The 23,509-nt window shown below is 38.3% G+C and overlaps 1 protein-coding gene and 1 long non-coding RNA gene across 2 annotated transcripts in view; both read left to right on the top strand.

The window, feature by feature from the left end:
* Positions 1-111: 111 nt before the first annotated feature.
* LOC106871979 (large ribosomal subunit protein mL44) lies at positions 112-17,290 on the top strand. Its single transcript, XM_014918771.3, has 10 exons — positions 112-211; positions 1,064-1,205; positions 2,846-2,932; positions 3,646-3,746; positions 3,880-3,955; positions 4,330-4,414; positions 10,888-10,959; positions 11,620-11,768; positions 13,136-13,218; positions 16,247-17,290. The coding sequence occupies exons 1-10, from the start codon at positions 127-129 to the stop codon at positions 16,441-16,443; spliced, it is 1,077 nt and encodes a 358-aa protein (XP_014774257.2). The 5' UTR covers positions 112-126; the 3' UTR covers positions 16,444-17,290.
* Positions 17,291-20,163: 2,873 nt separating this feature from the next.
* LOC149130919 (uncharacterized) overlaps positions 20,164-23,509 on the top strand; it is a 65,945-nt gene continuing 62,599 nt past the window's right edge. The window contains exon 1 of the long non-coding RNA XR_016238559.1: positions 20,164-20,540. This is a non-coding gene — a long non-coding RNA (uncharacterized LOC149130919). The remainder of the gene's footprint in view (positions 20,541-23,509) is intronic.

Genomic DNA, 23,509 nt, shown 5'->3' with positions numbered 1-23,509 from the left:
TAACACTAAAGTAGATTTTTGTATATTCTAAACAAGCTTCAATAATGAGACATATTTTAAATGCTTATAAAAAAAAAAAAACCAAATGTGTATTTGTTAATACTAAAAGTTGTCTCTGTTTTCAAAATGGCTTCCCATCGCATGTTTCTGTTTTGTACTCGAAATATTTCCCCATCGCTGCTTCGATTAGCAACGACGAAGAATCAACAGAGTAATGTATTTCATTCTCTACTAATTCCTATTTCTTTTACGATTATCTTGTCAGTAATATTTCTTCCATTTGAAAGTCTTTATAAGCAATGAAGTCTCTCGTGTACTCCGTCATTTCGTGACCTTGTGCTTCAATATAAACATACTGAACTCCACCTGCTAGAAATAACAGTTAAAATCTCTCTCGAATAATAACTTGCCGCATTTTTCTTTTTCTTTTTTTTAAGTGGAGAGAACGAATTTGGATGATATAGTGTAAGATTAAATGTGTCTGAAAAGACAAGATGGTCACAGATTGCCTTTAATCAGTGTAAGTCAGAGTGGGTGAAGGTGCGTGGGTTAGTGGTTAGCGTGCTCGGCTCACGATCGTAAGTCATGAGTGCGATACCTGGCAACGCATTGTGTCCTTGAGCAAGAATACTTTATTTCACGTTGTTCCGGTTCACTCAACTGGCAAAACTGAGTGGTACCTGTAACTCAAAAGGGGCCAGCCTTGTCACACTCTGTGTCACACTGATTCTCCCTGAGAACTACGTTAAGGTTACACGTGTCTGTGGAGTGCTCAGCCACTTGCGCGTTAATTTCACGAACAGGCTGTTCCGTTGGTCGGATTGACTGGAACACTCATCGTCGTGACTGACGGAGAACCAATACAAGTTAGAGCGGGTAAAATGTGTAAACATGTGCTAAGAGCTACTGGCTGTCGTTCGAACCCTTTAGAAACAACAGCCAACTGTCCGTCAAATCACATTCTACCTTTCAACACTTTCTTCTGTATTAATTCTAAATCCTAAATTGTTTCTCCCTGATTTTATGTTGTTTTGTTTCATGTGTATTTTTTTTTTCTAAGCAGTTTTACCCATAATCCCCCCAAGTGTAACGATCGGCTGCCGCAATTATAACAAGTCCTTGTTCCCCTACGTCAGTGAACTGTACCGCAGGAGACTGAAAGTCGGACCTGAAAAGGAGAGACATCGCTCAGAATGGATCAACTGGTGAGATTCTGTTACTTGGCTATTGTTGTTTATAGAAGGGATGGGGTTGTGTAGTGGCTGCGTGGTTAAAATGTTTACTTCACAGTCATAAGGCTCTGAGTTCGATCTCACAGATATTTCCTATCATGACTTTAGATCAGTGGCTCTCAACTGCGGTCCACATGGCCCTTGGGTGGGGTCCATATAAGATTTTGTTGTTAAAATTTATATGAAATAAATTGGCTGTACTTCAACAATACACAAAGTATTTTTAATAATTTTTTTTTATAAACTAAAAAAACTGGTACTTCGTCAGTTATGGTAACAAGGGTTCTAGTTGATCTGATCAATGGAACAGCCTGCTCGTGAAATTAACATGCAAGGGCGTTGTGTCCTTGAGCAAGACACTTTATTTCACGTTGCTTCAGTCCACTCAGCTGGTAAAATCTATGGTACTAGTATTTCAAAGGGACAGCCTTGTCACATTCTGTGTCACACTGATCGTCCTTCAACTACGTTAAGGGTACATGTTCCTGTGGAGTACTCAACCACTTGCGCATTAATTTCATGTGCAGGCTGTTCTGTTGATCGGAATGCCAGTTAGATACCAAATTCACTCACAAGATTTTGGTCAGCCTGAGGCTATAGTAGAAGACACTTGCCCGAGGTGCCACGTAATAGGACTGAACTCCGGAACCATGTGGTTGAGAAGCAAGTTTCTTACCACACAGCCACGCCTGCGCCTATATATATATATGGCTTTTATTTTTCTCTCTTATTTACCTTTCCTATATAACCAAACCATTTTTTACGGACACAGATTCAGAATTTTTATTAATGGCACAGTATGAGTTGCTTCCCTTGAGCTATAGAAACATTTGCTATCCTTTATGCACACACGCATGAACAATCACCGTTGTTTTAACGTCCACTTTTCCATGCTGGCATGGGTTAGAAGGAATTTGCTGAGGCAAATTTTCTACTGACTCACCTATTTCCAAGTAAAGTGATGTTTCCCCAGATCCAGATAGCTTTTTCACAGGACATCATTTGCATGATGGTAACATGATAGTAACGCTCGTTTACAAGGAGACAAACACACACACACATACGTGTGGTAAGGAGCTTGCTTCCCAACCACACGGTTTAGGGTTCAGTCCTACTGCGTAGCACCTTGTGATTGGATTTCATAGACGGAAACTGAGAGAAGCCCATTGTGTGTGTGTGTGTGTGTATATATATATATATATATATATATATATATATATACGACGGGCTTCTTTCAGTTTCCCTCTACCAAATCCACTCACAAGGCTTTGGTCAGACCAAGGATATAGTAGAAGACACTTGCCCAAGATGCCACACAATGTGACTGAACCTGGAACCATGTAGTTGGGAAGCAAGCTTCTTACCACATGGCCACTCCTGCACTTGTGTGTTTATAGTAAAGTTTTGTTTTTCCCATCGAGCATCCTCCTCATCAGCTAAAAAAGACCAATCAATAGTTTTTTCCCTCTATATTAACAATTTGGGTTATAATTGGATTAAGTATCCAATTTTGGATATCTAACCCTTGACCTTACAAACCTTTGCTTTTCATAGAATGTAACTATTTATGCATTTATTTATTATTTTTTCTTTTATTCCATTTATTCCTTTAGGAATTATGATGCAGAAATTTATGCTTTCGGTAAAAGACTGGGTGAAGAGTTCAGTGAAGACACACTGCGGATTATATTCACAGATAAGTAAGTCTGATGCAGTTTTGTATATATATATATATATATATATATATATATATATATATATTCTTTTATCTGTTTCCTTCATTGGACTGTGGTCAAGCTGGAGTATCACTTTGAAAAGAATTAGTCCAGCAAATCAACAGCAGTGCTTACCTTTTTTTAAAGTATATTACTTATTCAATCAGTCTTTTGCTATGTTATAGGGATGTAAACAAACCGACATTGGTTGTCAAGCAACAGGTAGGACAAACACTAAGACAATGCACGCACAAACATTAATATATATATATAACTTGTACTACTGGTGACATTCACCCGTTGTGGGCTGAGCCACCTCCAACAGTTCATGTTTGGAGTTTCCGTGAGAATACAAGTTTACACATGGTCCCCTGTTACATGCATATACACTTTGGGATAGTTTGATTTGTAGACTCTCATCTTGCCAGCGTTTGTTGACCGTCACAGAGTATTTGCTGACCCAGTCACTGCCAATTATCAAAGCAGATATAACTTTGACGTAATTACTATTGACATGCTTTGAAACAAAATCTGAGGGGTGACTCACTCCCAGTGGTCTTCCAGCATTGCTGGACACCAACCTGGATCTTTCTGAGGGCCCATGATTTTAGCTAGATTTGAACTCACAACCACTATGTATATCAATAGTTTCAATATCTAAACTGTTATTATTTTTAATTTAAATTTTTCTTTCCCAGGTCCTACATCGAGAAGGACAAGGCTCGGCGGCAAGAGTTGGGTGTTGACGAAGATGTTGTTTCTCTTGAATTAGTTGACAATGGAGAAATGGCAGCAGAAGGTTAGTGCATTGTGGGTGGGTGTGTGTGTTTATATATATGTATAAATATTCATTGAATGATGATGATAACGATGATGACAGGTGTGGTTGTTGTGATGCTTTCTAAAGATTCCTTATGTCTTTACCTTTCCAGGTAATTTAATTGCAAGCAGATACATCAAGGCCTTCTTACGATTCTCATATCCAGCAATGTTTGAAGAAGGAATCTGGTAAGGGCAACCTTGTTATTCTTCTGTTATTCCTCATGGAAAGGATATATAGTAATAAATTATACACATTATAGTGTGGTGTAGTAATTTACAGAGATCGAGTTCTGTATGTGTGTACATGTATATACACACACATACATACATATATATATATATATATTTTATTGTTTTATTTGTATCTATCATTTGACTGGAGCACTGCCTTTTAGTTGAAGAAATCGACTCCAAGACTTATTCTTTCTGAGCAATTTTGTCCAATGCACTTAACAGCAACAACATCAACAACAACTTTTCTGTCCTGTTAGTTCTTTGGTTTATTTTCGTCCATGCTGGAGCCGTTTATTTATTTGTTTATTGTTCCATTTCTTTTCCAGCGCCATCCATGATTTTTTAATGTCTGAGGATATCCTTGCTTCGACTGGTTTACACATAGGAATGAAGGATCTCACTTTAACAGCCGTGAGTTACCTCCCTTCTCTTCTGCTCTCTTCTTTCTTTTGAGACAGTTGATTTCTCTCACCTACAACGTTTTCTTGTTTTGTTTTCTTTTCAATTCTGACGGGGGGTGGATATATTTTCCAACAACGTTATTGGTACAGACGTGGCTGTGTGGTTAAGAAGTTTGCTTCCCAACAGCTCCATCCTTGTTCGTTACTTTCCTCTCGTACCCTTATGAACTTATCCACCAAGCCGTCCTAATGCTCTTTCCATATTCTCTCTTATTCTCACCTTCCTGTACCTTGACATTACCCTCTGACACCTCGTCACCAACATTTGTGCCTGCTTTCCAGCTACTACCACCCACATTTATATAATGTTGGTCAGCTATATATCTCTTCTGTTTTTCCGAATATGAGTAAATGCTCAAAACATCTAACACATTTCCCTTTTTGTTTTCCTCGCTTCATGAGTAACAAATTAATACAGTATTTATTATTTTACCTGTCTTTGTGGTGTATTTTTTCTCACCTTTGCACTATATCTCATCTACAGCAACACACCTGTGTCTCTCCTGCACACATTTTTTGGCCATGAAGACAAATAAAATTATGGAATGGGGAATTTTATAGAGCCTGCTTCAGCAGACTGAGTTCAATCCATGTCTGCCACTGCCACTATCATCAACTCTCCCTAAATTTCTTTCTCTCCCTTTTTTTTATGTCTGTCTTCGCCACCACCCTCACTGCCTCTGTGCCTGCTATTATTCTCACCCCAGCATGTGGAATAGTAGAAACGTCAGTGAGAGGGTGGGTCAAAGTGTGACACACTGACACACAGAAATTAGTTTTCACATTTATTATATTAGATATATGTATGTGTATATACGTGTGTTCATCTCGCCATTGCTTGACAACTGGTGCAGGTTTGTTTATGTCTCTGTAAATTACTGGTTCAGCGAAAAGAGACCAATAAAATAAGTTAGCAACCTTTAAAAAAAAAAGATTAAAAATATCAAGTCTTGGGGTTGATTTGTTTAGGTAAACCCTTCAAATGAGTGCCCCAGCATGGCCACAGTCCAATGATTGAAACAAATAAAAGTATAAAGAGCAAGTAATATTAATCAACTGTTTAGGTTGTTAACATGAGTGGATTTTAGTTTATTAATTGTAATTTGAGACAGGAAAAGAGAACGACGGCCTAGCGGGTTGATTGACGGGACATGTGACTCTGCTGTAATTGCATTCCTGAAGTAACATGTCCTCTTAGTAATATAAACATTAGCATAATTAATGTGGTGAACACTGTAACTTTAATTATGGTTATACTCATTATGAGGAGAGATAAGCATTGTCGTACAATGACTAAACTAAATACAGGGGTGGCGGGGGGAGGGACAAGGATGAAATGCAAACATTTTTTTTGAAATGGGTAAACACCAAATTCCTTGTTAATCTATCACCATCATCATTTAATGTCCATTTTCCAAGATGACATGATTTGGATGGTTTGGCTGGAACTGGCATGGTTTGGACAGTTTGACAGGAGCTGGCATGAGTTGGATGGTTTGATAGGAGCTGGCATGGCGTGGATGGTTTGACAGGAGCTAGCAAGGCTGGGAACTACACCAGGCCCAAAAGGATGATGACAGAACCGACCTCTGTGCAATTTAAACTCAGAACATAAGGACAGATGAAATTCTGCTAACCATATTGTCCAGCATACTCACAATTCTTCCTGCTCGCTACTTCAGATGCCAAAATATAAAAATAATGGTAATTGGTGCACCAGGCCCAACGCTTGAAATGCTACCTAAGAGTCTGAAAGGTATTGGAATTGAGATTCATATCGTCAATCTTCATTAAAGTACCATTTTATATTCCGAAAGAATCTTAAGAATAATATAATAGCCTCCTTGAGGCCCAACATTAGAAAGTTGTACCCTTCACCACCTCATTCTATGTCTTCCTTGATATATATATATATACATATATAAATATATAAAAAGATAAAGAGAGCAATGGTAAAGTTGGGAATATATTTTATGGATAGAGTCTTACAGCTGTTTCTGGAAAGATCCAGTACTCTATCCATAAAATATATTTCCAACTTTACCATTGCTCTCTTTATCTTTTTATATATTTATACATGCACACGCTAATACACGACTTATAATCCCCAATCCTGTTCATACAACGATTGGGGCAAAACTAGTCGGTATACAGCACTTACTCGGTATTACCTGTATCCTCTTGGGTTTGGTTAAATTCAATACCCTCCTCAACCTACATATATATATATATATATAATTAACATAATATGGTAAAAATTCGATATTAATTAATATCAATTTAATACCAGGAAACTAGCACATTAAAAGAATCAGAAGGTTCATGAAAAAATATTTTTCAGATCCTAAAAAGATTATAGTATTTGTGTATATAAGATTGACCAGTGACCGGTCTGTCAATATGCTAGAAGAAGCTCACTTTAAAAAATTCTCAAATACAGATTCAGCGGAGCAAAAACAGTCGGGCGAGACCAGTGAAAATTGTACATACCTCGATTATCTGCAGACTATAGTTTCAAAATCAATACTTCCAAAATAAAAGTGTCTATTTATGAGCTTCTTCTAGCATTTTGACAGACCGGTCACTGGTCAATCTTATATACACAAGTATATATATATATATATATATATATATATATATTTTCTTTTGTGTTGATTATAAAGTACAGATATGAAATGGCAGGTAGTGGTGATGCTGATGGTGGTGAACAACAAGACATATTGCTACGATTGGCAATGGTGAGAGAGGTGTTAAAGCCATCTCATAGTTGAATAAAAAAGTTACCTTATTTTTGTGCTGCTTCACTAACCTATTTTACACAATACAAATTTTCCTCGGTCACTGCACGTATTCACCAAAGTGTGAGTAGTATATAGTAATTATTATAGAAACACAGGTCATTAAAATTCTGTCTACATAACGATGAAGTCACAGAACCTCTACTCTCTTCTGCCCTCCCTTCTTTCTCCCTCTCTAATATATATATATATATATATATATATATATATATATACATAGTGTATATGTATGATGTGTGTGTGTGTGTATTATATATATATATATATATATATATATATACAGGAGTGGCTGTGGTAAGTAGCTTGCTTACCAACCACATGGTTGCGGGTTCAGTCCCACTGTGGAACCTTGGGCAAGTTCTTCTACCATAGCCTCGGGCTTTGTGAGTGAATTTGGTAGACAGAAACTGAAAGAAACCTGTCGTATATTTATGTGTGTGTGTATTTGTGTATCTGTGTTTCTTTTCCCCCCCACCTCCCCATCACTTGACAACCGATGTTGGTGTGTTTACATCCCTGTAACTTAGCGGTTCGGCAAAAGCGACTGATAGAATAAGTACTAGGCTTACAAAGAATAAGTCCTGGGGTCAATTTGTTCAACTAAAGGTGGTGCCCCAGCATGGCCACAGTTAAATTACTGAAACAAATGAAAGAATAAAAAAAAGATTATATATTTGTTGGTGTGTGTATATATATGTGTATATGCATGTATATATATATGTATGTATGTACGTGTGTGTCTGTATAATATATATATATATATAGCTTTTGTGTGCATGTGTTTATCATCATTCATAAATATACTACATGGCTCTGTGGTTAAGAAATTTGTCTCCCAACAACATGGTATCAGGTTCAGTCCCACTGCATTGCACATTGGGCAAGTGTCTTCTACTGAATAAATCCAGGGGTCAATTTCCTTGACCAACACCCTTTAATACAGTTGTCCAGCATCGCTGCAGTCCCATGACTGAAACCAGTAAAAGGAATAAGAAGAATATGAAGGCCCTTGGCTTAGGGGTAAGGATATTCGGCTTTGTGGTTATAAAGCCACGAGTTCATTTCCTGGCGAGACACATTGTGTCCTTTAGCAAGACACGTTATTTCACCACATTGCTCCAGTTCACTCATCCGGCAAAAATGAGTTGTTCTTGTCGTTCAAAACGCCGGCTTTGTTACAATCCATGTCACACTGGATCACCCCGTGAACTGTGTTAAAAGTACATGCATCACTAGAGTGCTCAGCCAGCTGGTGTTTGATTTCACAAACAGGTTGTTCTCTTGATCAATTCAGCTGAAAGCCTTGTCGTCATAACCAATAGAGTGCCATAAATATAGATGTGTGTGTATGTATGTGTATATGTACATATATGCGTATGTATGTATATATATGTATGTATGTATATAATATATATGTATATATATGTATGTAGAATAAGGGGATTTTTTAATGGAGACAATACTATGTATATAGTACAACTGTTTTTTTGTTCGTTTATGAGCTAAGGAGTAATAAAAATGTTTTTGTAGAAGATAAAATTTTTCAGTCATCAGTACTTTATGTTTGAAAACAAAATCTTGCTTACAGTGGTTTATAAGACTTGGATGGGATACGTTTCTCTTTAAAATTCTCATAATAAAAATGTGTGTGTGTGTGTATGCATGAATATGTATGTATATATACATATATGTATATATATGTACATATATGTATGTATATGTATATGTATCTGTATATATATATATGTATAAATGTACGTATATATATGTATATATGTATATGTGTGTGTGTGTATATATATATATATATATACATACATACATACAAGGTGTCCCAAAAGTATGTTTACAATTATTTAACTATCTCTTTCGCATTCATATATTAATAATTTAGATCTTAATTATTAAAAAATATGAAACCATTATTCTATGCTAATTTAGTTTAATTGTAAGATAGAAATTTAAATGTAATAAAATGTTTTAAAAGAAATTTGAAGTGCCTACGTGATAACTGTAAACCTACTTTTGGGCCACCCTGTGTGTGTGTGTGTGTGTGTTTATATATATACTGATATATAATTATACAGATATAATTATAACAAAAGGGTGTGGATAAGTAGGCCAAATACTGGAAACAGATACTAATAGCACTATAAGCCACGTTTTATTTTACTCCGTTGGCACAGGTTGAAAGTGAGCTAGTGAATAAACCAGTTTTTTAAAAGAAGGGTTACCCATCTGATTTATTCACTAGCCAGCTTTCAGCCTAATAGAATAAAATAATATGTGGTTTATAGAGCTGTTAGCATCTATTTCCAGTATTTGGCATGCTTATCCACATCCTCTTGCTATAATGGTATCTATATAATTATATATTTGTATGAACATTTACCTAAATGGTTTTTTATTGGCCACGTGATAAAATCATTAAATGGTTTTATCCTTCATTAATCAATTATTTAATTATAAATAAATATATATGTATATATACACACATAATACATACACATACATAAACTTCCACACTCACTCACACATACATACGCACACATAAACTTACACACTCACACACACATGCACACCAATATGCTCACACACATACATATACAGAGATAGTGACACAGAGAGAGTGGGACACGGACACACGAGCACATCCACACCCACCCATCCACACACCCTTCAGACTGCCTCTCAAACATCTTTCTCCAGCCCCAACTACTACTCACCATTCTATCTATATACACCTGTCACCATAGCTGCTGATCTCTCACTACAACATTAACAGGCACCCAGTTACTTCCACGCACACACAGGCTACCATACACACACTGGCTACCATACACACACATGCGTATCCCCTGTTTCAGAAGAAGAGCTTTGCTTGAAATGTAAAGCAACCACACTTTCTTTTCTTCCCTGAGCATCTTATTAATACTTTCCACATACCACGCCCTCGCGTTGTTGTTTTTTACTTGTTGCCTGTTTTTCTACGGTTTTTTTCTTTTCAACTATTTACCGCATGCTCACACAGACCCCCATCCTTCCAACTGGTTTTGGAGAACCTAATTCGCAGAATTCTTTCTACCATCGGATTACATCGCCTTATTCATTCGGAGTACACCATTTCTGCACCTTAATTCTGAATCATTACAATTTGTGCGTGACTCTTCCTTCTTAACTTGTCTTCCCTTGACCTATCTTCTGTTCTACTTCCATTTCCTTTCTCTTTTCCTTTTCTTCACCGTCACCCACACCTACACCTATGTTCACACCCTCTCAGACAAAGGTGGAGCAGTGGTGGTGTGGTGTGTGGTCCTATACAGGGAGAGAGGAAGCACTCAGTCAGCTTCGAAAACCCCTCTTCTATCATTTCCTCCCCTCCAACCCCACTCCCTCCTACCAACAGCGCATGTCCTCCACCATACATGACCTCATCACCTCTTCTGCCCTCCCCCCTACTGCCTCCAACCTCATTGTCTGAACACTCTGCATGTCCACCATCTATTTTCTCCCCAAAATACACAAACTCACCAACGCTGGCCACCCCATTGTTTCCACGAACCTAAAAGTTTTGTTTAATTAATGTTTCTCTCTAATTAATTGATACATATTTCTTCTCTTCTAGGAGTTTCCAGTTCTTTCATCAACGATGGCCACTGCATTTTTGGCAGCTATTGGAGGTCTTGCCCAAGACCAGGTAAGTAGCCATCATCATCATCATCATCATCATCATCATCATCATCATCATGCTACAAGATAATGATTGATTAATTGAAAACAATATGGATAAATAATTATTACATTTGACAAAGTAACCTGAATGCTAAAGGGTTGAATCAACCATATTTGGCCCAAATATTTTCCCTGTTTTATGTTCAATCTGGCCAAATCTGGCCTCTCACACCTACCTTACAATGTCATTGTAAAAAAACGCAATCCACATCATTGAAACCTCAGTGCCACAAGATAATGCATGATTAATTCAAAACAACGTCAATAAATAAACATAGCATTCGACAGAGTAACCTGAACGCTAAAGGGTTAAACCAGCCATATCTGGCCCTAATATTCTATCTTTCCTTATATTCAAACCAGCCAGGTCCGGCCTCTCACACCTACCCTACAATGTTGTAATAAAAATAAGCAATCACATCATTGAAATCTCAAAACTACAAGGTAATCCATGAATAATTCAAAACAATGTGAATAAATTAGGGTTTGACAAAATAATCTGAACGCTAAAGGGTTCAATATATTTATTAAGCAATATTGTAGTTCAAACTTCACTTTGAAGTTTGGTTTTTCGTCCTCCTAGGTTCAAGTGACGATGATGATCAAAGTTATGTTCTTTTTTCAGGGTGTCAGACGAGCCGAGCGGTTTGTGAACCACTTCATTCTTCCTCACCTTATTGACAAAGACATCAATGACCTGTGGCCGATCGATAATCCCATGGGTCTCTTGAAGTCCATTCTTCTTCAGAACAAGAGAGGACCACCAGAACCAAGGTATTGTAGCTGAAACACCTTCCTTTCTCATCCGATGACCTTCTACCTCTGCCAATCCTTATTTCTAGGCCTGCTTGCTCTCCTGTCACCCAAGCCCTTGCTTTTATGCCCTCTCCCACCACCACCACCACCACACATACACTTCACCTTCCCTTCCCCCTAGAACTCTTCCCCTTTCCTTTTAGCCTTGCTTTAAAGCTCTCTCTCTCCAATTCTGCTCTTCCCCTCTTCCCTCCTTTATTGTTCACCTCCTACCCCAGCTTCTGACCTACTCATACCATGTCTTATTCTCTCAAACTCCTCCCCTCGTCTCCACCTTACAAGGTACCATGCAGTGGTACCTTGTAAGCCGGAAACATGAGTTCACCAACCTAACCACTAAGCGACATGACTCCACTGCTCCTCAATGCAGTAACTGTACTAATTAGACAAGTCATTTACACAGCATTATTCATTATCACTGGAGCATTGAGAGTAAATTTTTTTTTAAGCACAGTCCAATTAACACACGGAAAGATCGTTAACTACTGTTAAAAAATGTTTTGAAAACAAATGACTCAGGGATATTTTATGTACAAACAAATCTCTCTCCCCCTCCATTGCCAGAAAACATGAAGAGATAGAGGAGGAGGGCTCTAAGATACTGGACTGGAGAAGTAACCTCAGCATTGATTTAACCTCAAAAGTCTATCCTGTACTTTTAGGTTCAATCCCACAGCTCAGCACTTTGTGTAAGTGGAACGTAAATATTCACAGATTCACATGTACGCTCACACACACACACACATTATACCTTTTATCTTTTCCTCATTTCCATCATTAGACCTCGACCATGCTAGGGCACCGCCTTGAAGAATTTTAGTCCAGTGAACCGATGCCCAGTACTTATTCTATCAGTCACTTTTGCTGAACCAATAGGTTACAGGGATGTAAACACACCAACAACAGTTGTCATCAAGCAGAGGAGTGCACCCAACACCACTGTCTGTTTTGGCATGGTTTTTATGGCTGGAGGCCCTTCCTACACCAACCCCTTTACAGAGTGTCCTGGGTGCTTTTTATGTGGCGCCAGCACTGGCAAGGTCTGTTTTGGCTAGGTTTTCCTGGTTTGTTGCCCTTCCTAACACCAACAACTTTACAGAGTGGACTAGAGGCCTTTCATGTGGCACCAGCATGTATATATATATTTTTTTTTTTTATCAGTCATCAATAGACAAAACTATAACATTTCTTTTTCCTGTGTAAAATAGCATCACCTGGTTGCAAGTGCTTCCTGAACAGCTTTTATTTCAGCAAATCACCACATCTGACAAGGGACCAGGAGATGTGGCTAAAATAAAATAAAACTTCATGAATTTTTATTTCAGACTTATCCACCAGTCAGCCTCACAGACAATCATGTCTCTCTACTGGGTGGCCATCTATGGTGACAAAGAGATGATTGGCAAAGGTAAGCAACTCATTGACCTATCTGATTGTTTCTCTGTCTGTCATATCATCATCATCATCATCATCATCATATCGCCCACTTTTCCATACTTGCATAAAAATAAAGTCACCTTATGCTGACTCATAAGGACCGGTTTCATGGCATATAAATTCCCCACTTTGACTGCAGGGGGGGGGGGGGGACACTAGTCCATCACAGGAACACTTATTTTTGCCGGGGTAACAACAGCAACAGTAGTAGTATTTCATGATTGGTGATGTGCTTTGCTGATGAGGATGGTTTGTGTGGATCTTTTTTTAATCTTGATTCTTGTTTTACTTTTCGGGGGGGGGGGGGGTCCCACCCCCTCCCCCCATTTTCGTGAGCAGAAGGTAAAACATTTGGTTGGCAGAGTGGGTGTGTAACAAGTATGATTGTAGATGCAGAGGGCTTCATCTTGGCATTGGGGTAGGGTTTTGGGTGCAGTGAGTGAAGGAAGGTCGAGCGAGGGTGGCGTTTACCAGGTTGGGCCGATGAGGGGTGTCGTCATTGTTGGCGTTACATCATCATCATCATCATCGTGTTGGTCGTGAGTGGTCTATGCTGGAATGATGATGATCCAGCGTAGGTGTGTGTAAGAGGCGTGGGGCAGGGGGCATCATGTGATGCAATGCTTGGATGATTGGGCCAGTGGGGGTTTGGTGGAGGAGGGGAGAAAATACTGTAACAGCTTTTGTGTGGTGGTGGTGGTGGTGGTTGATTGGTTGTGGTAGAGGTAGCAGCAGCGATGGTGGTACTGGTGCTAGCAACAGAGGGAGATGATAAGGAGGAGGAGGAGGAGGGTGGTGGTGGTGGTGGTGATGATTAGATAACTCACTTCCTCATCCACAATCTCCTCCTCCTCCTCTTCCTTCCCCCCACCCTGTTCCATGCAGCTTCCCCAGCCCCACCCCCCTTTCCTCTGTCTGAAAATGCTTTTTGAGCTGCTGGCAATTTTGTATAAAGGCCAAGTCTATTATTCATACATGTGTGTATATGTATAATGTAGGTGTATGTGTCAATATATGTATGTATATGTGTGTATATATATATATATATATATATATATACCTGTAAATTGCTTTTAAATGGCAACTGTATGCTACCTTCCTCATCATCATCATCATCAACATCATCGTTATCTTCCTCATCATTTAACACAAACGACTGCCTTATCAAATACATCACTGCATACAAGCGGCAGGTGGTGAGTGAAATGCAGTGGTGGTGGCCAAGAGGGAGAGGGGGTGATTGAAATGTTGCCCAATTGCTCAGGTGGAGGCAGGGGATGCTGATGGCAAGCAACAGTGGCTATGGTGGTGGTGGTGGTGGTGGTGTAGAAAGGTCATTAAACTGTTTGTGTGGTAAACAAAGGTCAACTTGTACAGGTAAAGAACATGGTGATTTTTTTAAAAATTATTTTAATTCTTTTTTTCTAATTTCCAACTCACCTCATTGGCACTTTGATTCTTTCTACATCTCTCTCTCTCTCATTCTTTTACTTGTTTCAGTCATTTGACTGTGGCCATGCTGGAGCACCACCTTGAAGGATTTTAGTTGAACAGTTCGAGCCCAGGAATTATTATTTTTAAGCCTCGCACTTATTCTATCAGTATCTTTTTGATGAACCGCTAAGTTACGAGGACATAAACACACCAACATCGGTTCTCAAGCAGTGGTGGGGAAACAAACACAGATACAAAGATACACACACACACACACACACACATATACGCACATATACATATATATGACGGGCTTCTTTCAGTTTCCATCTACCAGATCTTCTCACAAGGCCTTGGTTGGCCTGAGGCTATAGTAGAAGACACTTGCCCAAGGTGCTACGCAGTGGGATTGAACCCGGAACCATGTGGTTGGTAAGCAAACTACTTACCACAGCCACTCCTGCACCTATATATATATATATATATATATATATATATATATAGTAGTCCCTCAACCATCGTGGGTGTTACCTTCCAAAATCACCCCGCAATAGATAAAAATCCATGAAGTAGAAACAGTACTGTGCAGTATATTTTTTTTTATAATTTGTATATATTTATTCTATTATAAATGCAAAACAACACTACAGAGGAATCGACGTAAGCTTAAATAATAAACTGTGATAGGTGAACCGCGATATGGCAAGGGGTTACTGTATTTCACGTTTTCTTTTAAGTCTGCCTAGCTTAAGGTAGCTGCATCTTCATACTAGTCACCACATGCTGTGATCAAACTGGGGTACCACATATAAACACATACACACACAAACACAGCCCCTATCAATAGTTTTTTTGGCATATGAAAGTGGTGTTTCACCCTGTAGCATCCCTGGAAGTCAGTCTCTCTTCCATGCATGCATTTCTCTTCAGGTTTTTGTCTGATGGACAGTTTTGCTTTCCCCGTTCCCATATCCAAGTAAAACGAGTTACAAGTTCTTTTCCTCGTTCACTGGAATCTAACAGGTTATATTTGATTAGTCAAGTGCTCAAAGGTCAAACAGCTACAATTACAGTTATGACCTCCCCCTCACTCTCTCCTCACGCTGTATTAGAAAACAAAGGTTAACACTGTTGATGTTTTATGGGATATATATATATACATACGCAGAGGTTATAAACAAGTACACACCCACAAAAGACAAAAGAGCAAGCCAGGTTCATCAAAACCCAGGTTGCCTGGTGCCACTAACAAAGACTAGATGTTAAAACAATGAGGGCTGTAAGAACACAATGGTTGGGTCACAAGAGATTAAACTCCAGTGTAAAATAACGAGTTGAGTGGAAAGCGGGGGGTGGGGCTACTGTAGTTCATCTTTGACACTACAGCAGTGGTTGGTGGTAGTGGTGATGGTGAGAGCAGTGGTAATTTTCTATTTGTTTCAGTCATTGGACTGTGGCCATGCTGGAGCACTGCCTTGAAGTGTTTTTAGTCAGACAAATCAAACCCAGTGGGTTTTTTTCCTTTTCTTTCTCTCTTTCTCATGTTTTCTTTTCTTGTTCTGCAGCTCCTGGAGAGACAGTCACAATTGCTGAAGAGATGGCTTCCAGAGAATGCCTGAGACAATTAATGAAGACTTCACTGCAACAAAAGCCCCTTCTCCTGGGCCCTGCTGCCGAAGGTTTACAACTGGACTACAACAGAGTCAACCCCAGCATCCAAAGTCTAGAACAGACACCAGAGAAACAAAAAGCCCTGGCCTAAAGTCCTACAAGACGCTTTCTCCTCTCTGTCTTTGGGTTTTGATTGCAACGGAGACAATGAACATTCCTGGTTAACTGACTGGAGTCTGTCTGTGTGTCAGCGTAATTAATAGAAGCTGTGTCTTTGTTATTGACTGTTATTGTTAGTGAAACATCTGCTACTGGCAAGGAGATATTGTTATGTGATGGCTTCCTTCATCTTTCAGTCATTTACCATCCCAAGTCCTTCAACCTCTCCTCACGATTTAACCCTCATCCCAGTTTTCCCTCCTCCCCTCCCCTCCCCAAATGCATGGGAATACAATAAAAGATTGGACCATCACACAGAATCTGTGCCAGGTTGTTGACTGTTGACCTTGTTGTTCCATTTCTCTATGAAAGACCACCAATTAAAGAAGTTGTCGACAGGTCACAGGAATATTGTTTTATGTCACCAAGCAGGTGACACAGGTTTAAACCAACAGTGAACGTCAGGACAGAAATTAGGAACAAACTGTTAGGATTTTTACGTATGCAGTAATTAGACATTGTGAACACAAATTTGAAACAGAAAGGACCTCACATCCAAGGACAGCTTTCAAATCAAGCATTTAATGCCTGCCTGGGAAACCCAGAAACCCATCATGTAGTTTCATACTCCTTTCCTTTTCAAGTTGGTCATATATATATATATATATGGAACCTATATATATATATATACATGCAAATTATAAGAGGTTCCAAACTGTCAGTCCCCAGAAGCTCAGTGTTGCACCTTTGTGTGTGTGTTTTTGCACATACATACAAAGGCAAATATATGTCTGTGTGTATATATTTAACCCATATTAAAACTGCAATGTTTTTTTTTTCTTCCTTGTTGTTGGTTTTTTTTGTTCTTTAGATTCTCTCTCTCTCTCCTTCTCTCCTAACATGTTTCCTTTTTTGCAATGTTTGAATATAAGACAACCCCCTACACCACCGGGCCATTAACTTCTTCCTGCTTGTACGTCTCTATGGAATTCATACATCCTGCCTCATTGAAGTAAACTGTCCTATAATATAACAGAGCTTGTTAGCAACACAGTATAAAGCCGCCCGCTAATTTCTGACAGATAAACAGAAACTGAAAGAAGCCTTATATATATTTACATATACTCTTTTACTCTTTTACTTGTTTCAGTCTTTTGACTGTGGCCATGCTGGAGCACCGCCTTTAGTCGAGCAAATCGACCCCAGGACTTATTCTTTAGAAGCCTAGTACTTATTCTGTCGATCTCTTTTGCCGAACCGCTAAGTTACGGGGACATAAACACACCAGCATCGTCGGTTGTCAAGCGATGATAGGGGGGGACAAACACACACATACAAACATACACACACACATACATATATATATACATATATACGACGGGCTTCTTTCAGTTTCCGTCTACCAAATCCACTCACAAGGCTTTGGTCGGCTTTAGGCTATAGTAGAAGACACTTGCCCAAGATGCCACGCAGTGGGACTGAACCCGGGACCATGTGGTTGGTAAGCTAGCTACTTACCACACAGCCACTCGATGATGGATAAAAACAGGTTTTACTTGCAAATTACATTTAGTTCAGTGCCTGATGCCAGCTAAATGTTGCTGAGTTTTCCTTTATGATGATGGGCTTCTTTCAGTTTCCATCTACCAAATCCACACACAAGTCTTTGGCTAGCCTGAAGCTTATCGTTGAAAACACTTGCCCATGGTGCCACGCAGTGGGATTGAACTTAGAACCATGTGATTGGGAAGCAAGTTTCTTACCACACAGCCACACCTATGCCTGTGCTTATAAAACAACAAGGAAATATGAAAACAATTTAGTCAATATTTAAAAAGAATTTTAAAGCAGACAATGGAAAGAATGAGATTTTCTTTGTTGTTTTGAGATGGTGGTGGTTTTCTAATCCGTGTCCGGGTTCCAGATTGTTATGAATACAATCCCATTAAGCTGTTTTTTCAATAATCCTTGTCGAGTATGTTAAGTATATATATATATATCTGTCCTAGTTGTTGAGATCTTGGCAGAAACTGGTTTACCACTTGGGGTTTAATTATTTGACAGAAATTTTACTCCTTTAATTTTAAGTACTTCCAGGATATCATATATACATATATATATATGCTTGTGTGTGTGTGTATATATATATATATATGTATGTATATATATATATGTGTATCTCTGTAAATTTATATGTATATATATATATATATATATATATCTGTATATTTATGTGTGTGTGTATGCATGTATATGTACATGTGTATATATGTGTGTGTATGTACATACATTATATACACTCACACACAGATACATCACTTTAATGTCCATTTTACCATACACGCATGGGTAAGACAAAGATATACATTCACACATGCACACAAGCAAAAAGACATATGCACATTTGCACGTACGCACAACCTGAGAAGCCAACCCCCATCCCTTGTCAAACACATCTTCTGAAATAGTCTCTCAAGTCATTCCACTTTCATCCTTTCACTTGACATTATTCATCCCTTTGTGTGGAAATCTTAAGTGACAAAACTCAACATCATTGTTGCCCTTGCTAGTTGTTACTTAATTCCTGTTACTATTGTTTTGCAGCTAAGTAGATTAGGAAGGTTTGACATTGGAGCATTTATACATTGTCGGCAGCAAAAAGTCTTCTCCATCCAAATCAAAGGAAAGACTGGATAATGTTCGTATCATCATCATCGTCGATGTCGTTGTACTTTTCCGTTTACTTCTCCATGGTCCAATGGAGGTCAGATGAATGTATGTTGGAGCAGTGTTTTCTGTGGCTGGACCACACTCTTCCAGTTTGCCAACCGTGAAAACAGGTGAAAGTAAGTGACAGGAAAAGCATCCAGCCACGGAAAAATCTGTCTCAACAAAATGTATATGACCCATGCAAAGCTTGGAAAAAGTAGACATTAAATGAGGGTGAATCACCAGTTGAATTACTAATACACATTATATCATAAACCACAGTCTCTGGTTGTATCCACCAAGCTGTCACACATGGGAGAAGGTGGTGAACATTTTGTAGGATAGGCATGAGGCCTTATGCTTTATAATATCACAACCATTCTTTTTATCTTCTTTCGAGTTTCAAAGTTGCAAAAACACCCATGTTTATTATTAACCCTTTTACTGCGGAAACCAGATATATCCACTCCAAATTTCATTATCTTTAACTGAAAGCAGATTAATATCCCAATTGTTCTTTTGTTGAGGAATATAATAATATTTGAAACATTTTTCTGTTGAGATATGTCAAGTTTATCAAGGCAACGTGACCTGCAGAAAATATCAGTTCTATTTATTTGTAGATATTTAGCATCATTTCTGGAATAACTATGAAATTTAATTTCGCAGTCAATGGGTGAAATATTTAACATGCTAAGATGGCGGCCTGACAGAATCGTTATCCATACCAGGCAAAATGCTTACTCTTTTATTTGTTTCAGTCATTTGACTGCGGCCATGCTGGAGCACCGCCTTTAGTCGAGCAAATCGACCCCAGGACTTATTCAATCGGTCTCTTTTTGCCGAACCGCTAAGTTACGGGGACGTAAACACACACACATACCAGCATCGGTGTTTCGTTCGTCTTTACGTTCTGAATTCAAATTCCGCAGAGGTTAACTTTGCCTTACATCCTTTCGAGGTCAATGAATTAAGTACCAGTTGAGCACTGGAGTCGATGTAATCCACTAACCTCTTCCACTACAATTTCAGGACTTGCGCTCGTTAGCAGAAAGGATATTATGGTAATCTTCCAGTTTCGAGAGGTTAAAAAAGTAAAAATACAAGGGAAATAACTGAACGTCTTACCAGTATTATCCGTACTACTTTTTTTTTTATATAGTTTCAGCTTAGAGCTGCGGCCATGCTGATGCACCACCGTGTTTATAAATAAATCACGTGATTGAATGTCAGTTTCTTATGAGAAATCGAAAATGCCTCGTGGAAGACCGGCTGCACATCTTATTTTCCGTTTTGGAAAAAGAAAAAAACATTTTAAACTTTTATAAAAAAAATTCCGTTGCATGCTGTTTTAGAGAAAAAGTAGTACGGATAATACTGGTAAGTCGTTCAGTTATTTCCCTTGAATATTTTTATTTATTTCTTTTACCTCTCGTAACTGGAAGATTACCGGATATTATATTAGATACTTCTATAGTTGTATATATTTAAAACAATTACCACCTTATTCACTGATTAGTTTGTTACGCTCAGTGATGGATGAGTTACCTACCTGAGTCTGTTTCTTGGTTTATATTTCTTTCAATTCAGCATAATAATGTCTTGTAGATTTTTCGTCTTTTTTTAGTAAATATATTTCGTATAGCAAACTTTCATAGTATGTACACATAATGGCGGCCAACATAATGAAAAAGAAAGTGCCAAATTGTTTACACAGTGAACTTAGTCTCCATTTCGTAGATCTCAAACGATGCAACGTCACATACGAACAAAATGAAAGGGACAAGAAGTTGAACGTCAGAAAATCTCTTTTCCAACTCACAAGAGTTTATCTGGCGTTATTGTTACAAACATAGAGAGTAGAGATTTGTACAAATGAAGACTGTAATTTATCATGTTAAGGGTCGAAAATGAAAAAAAAAGATTTTAAAAATTTTCCCTTTATTTTTGTCTTTTTTTGTATTTTGTATTTCAACCAGAAATTAAGATTCTGGGAAGAAATATTTCCAAATATGCCCAGGAATAAGAACAACTTTAAAGTACATTGTTTGCTTGAAAAGAAATTTTAATTAAAAGTGAACGAGATTGTGAGGTGCTCATGCCTTTATCTTCAATAAACATAAAGTGAAACGACCAACAACCATGAACTAAAAACGATAGTCATTTAAAAAATATGAAAAAAACAAAATTGCCCTCCTTCCCGTTCGACGTTGTGTACTTTCATCCCCCCCTCTAATACTCGCTTCCTTTAGTCATCTTCTCTAACTTATACTCAACCTTTCACTCTCTCTATCTTAATAAGCTGTTAATTGCTCTTCAAGTGATTTAATAGTACAGAACTGCAGCCGAATGTTGAAACATAAAACTCCACAATCAATACAGTGCCAAGCTGAACTATATACAATAAAGACTTGACAAATCTCTCTCTCTCTCTTTATATATATAACCTCAACCAGTCTAATCTTGGATATTTCTATCCCTCTGAGGTTTATATATCCTCACTTGTACTTTAATATATAAGTTTTTTAGGGCCAGTTTATGGGATTACCCTGGGTTTCACGTTCATAAAAACGCAGAGCTTTACAGCGTATCATAAGACCCCAAAACCTGTTCGCTTAGGGCCTCTCTAGAATATGGCGATGCAAACTGGAAAAATAGAACTCTCAGATGTTTATAACCGATCATCGGTGGTTAGTTAGTTGGATGGCGTAGCGACAAAATTTCATAGTCGAATGACTGAAAGCATTTTTAACTAATGAGTGGGATGTTAGGTCATTGTACTATTTCTTATGTGCCAACAAGAGAGCACACACACGCTTTTTTCCACTTTGTTTTCCACATTAAATATTCCGATATAATAGTATTCTTCACCACCTGAAAAGTATTTGCAGAAAATTTCGTTAAAAAATATCAATTTTTCTGAAAGAAATAAATTTGGTAGTGAACGTAAGTGAGTAGGTATGCCCATCTTAGAATGTAGACATTTGGTAGTGCCACTTCCACACGTATAAAGAATACAACTTTAAAGAGCCAATGAGAAAACCTGTGGTTACTTGGACTAATTAAACCGTCTTAATTTTCGATTTATAGTAAATTTTATAAACGACAAAACACCATACTTTAAATTCTAGCATGTCGTTCTTATGTGGTTGGTCCCCTCCGTTTGTACTTGAGGTCGTTGTTACATTTTACTTCGAATGTGATCAGTTTTCAAAACTTGTGAAATATATCTGAGATGTGACTAATGACACCTGATATATAACATTTAATTACCAATAAATCTCAATGTGCCGCAAAATTTCTATAAATGTGTTACCAATGCGAACAGCTGAGAAAGCTCTGAAAGCGTGACTGTGTGGTGTAAAACGTTTGTTTCCCAATGACATGGTTTTGGATTCGGTCCCACTGCGTGGCACCTTGGGCAAGTGTCTTTAATTATAGCTCTGAGCCAACTGAAACGTTGCGAGTAGATTTGGTTGACAAAACCAGAAAGCAGCCCATCGTATGTACATGTATATATTTATGTGTGTGTGTGTGTGTGTGAACTTTTGTCTTCTACCAAATCCTTGACAACCCGTTTTGGTTTGTTTATGTAACCGTAACTTAGCGATTCAGACAAAAAAGAGATGCCGATATAGTATATATTCCAGGCTTTTAAAACAAGTACTGGGGGTCGATTTGTCCTAGCATGGCTGCAGAGTAAAGACCGAAATAAATACAAGATAAAAGGCATAGTCATGATTTGAGGGAACCTAGTTGCTATTTCTAGCATGTTGTAGCAGTGCCTCTCCCCTGGATCTATTAGGAAAAAAAGGTAGTGATGCCAATGGCTCATTGGTCTGCTGTTGATCTCTAGAGAAGCAGGAAGCTGTACAAACGGAAGTATGGATGCTCTATGTTATGTGATTGAGATATCTATATCTATATATATATATATATATATATATATATGAGAGTCAGTCATTAAACGTCTGCGCGTCTTCCAACTAGACTTGAGGCCTCCACCATATCACTCTGCTTAGCATACCTCCCACTCTATTCTATTTCTCTTCCCTCACACTTGTATTTATAGCTTTTCTTCCCTCACTCTCCTCCGTCTTCTCCTTATTCTCTCCTCCCTCACTTTTATCTTATTCGTTCTTTAATCTCTCCTCCCTCACTTTCTCCTTTCTCTTTATTCCGTTCTGTGTTCTCTTCCTTGTTCTCTCTCTCTCTCACTCTCTTTCCTCACTTCTCCACTCTCTCTTCCTCTTTTCACACATTTTCTTCTTCCCTTCCTTCCATTCTGTGTTCTCTTCCTCGCTCCCCTCTTCTTTCATTACACCATCTCTCCTCTCACTCTCTCTTTA

The sequence above is a fragment of the Octopus bimaculoides genome, chromosome 26, assembly GCF_046866305.1.
Source record: "Octopus bimaculoides isolate indiv1 chromosome 26, ASM4686630v1, whole genome shotgun sequence".
Taxonomy (NCBI): domain Eukaryota; kingdom Metazoa; phylum Mollusca; class Cephalopoda; order Octopoda; family Octopodidae; genus Octopus; species Octopus bimaculoides.
This window is presented reverse-complemented; position numbering and strand designations above follow the sequence as displayed.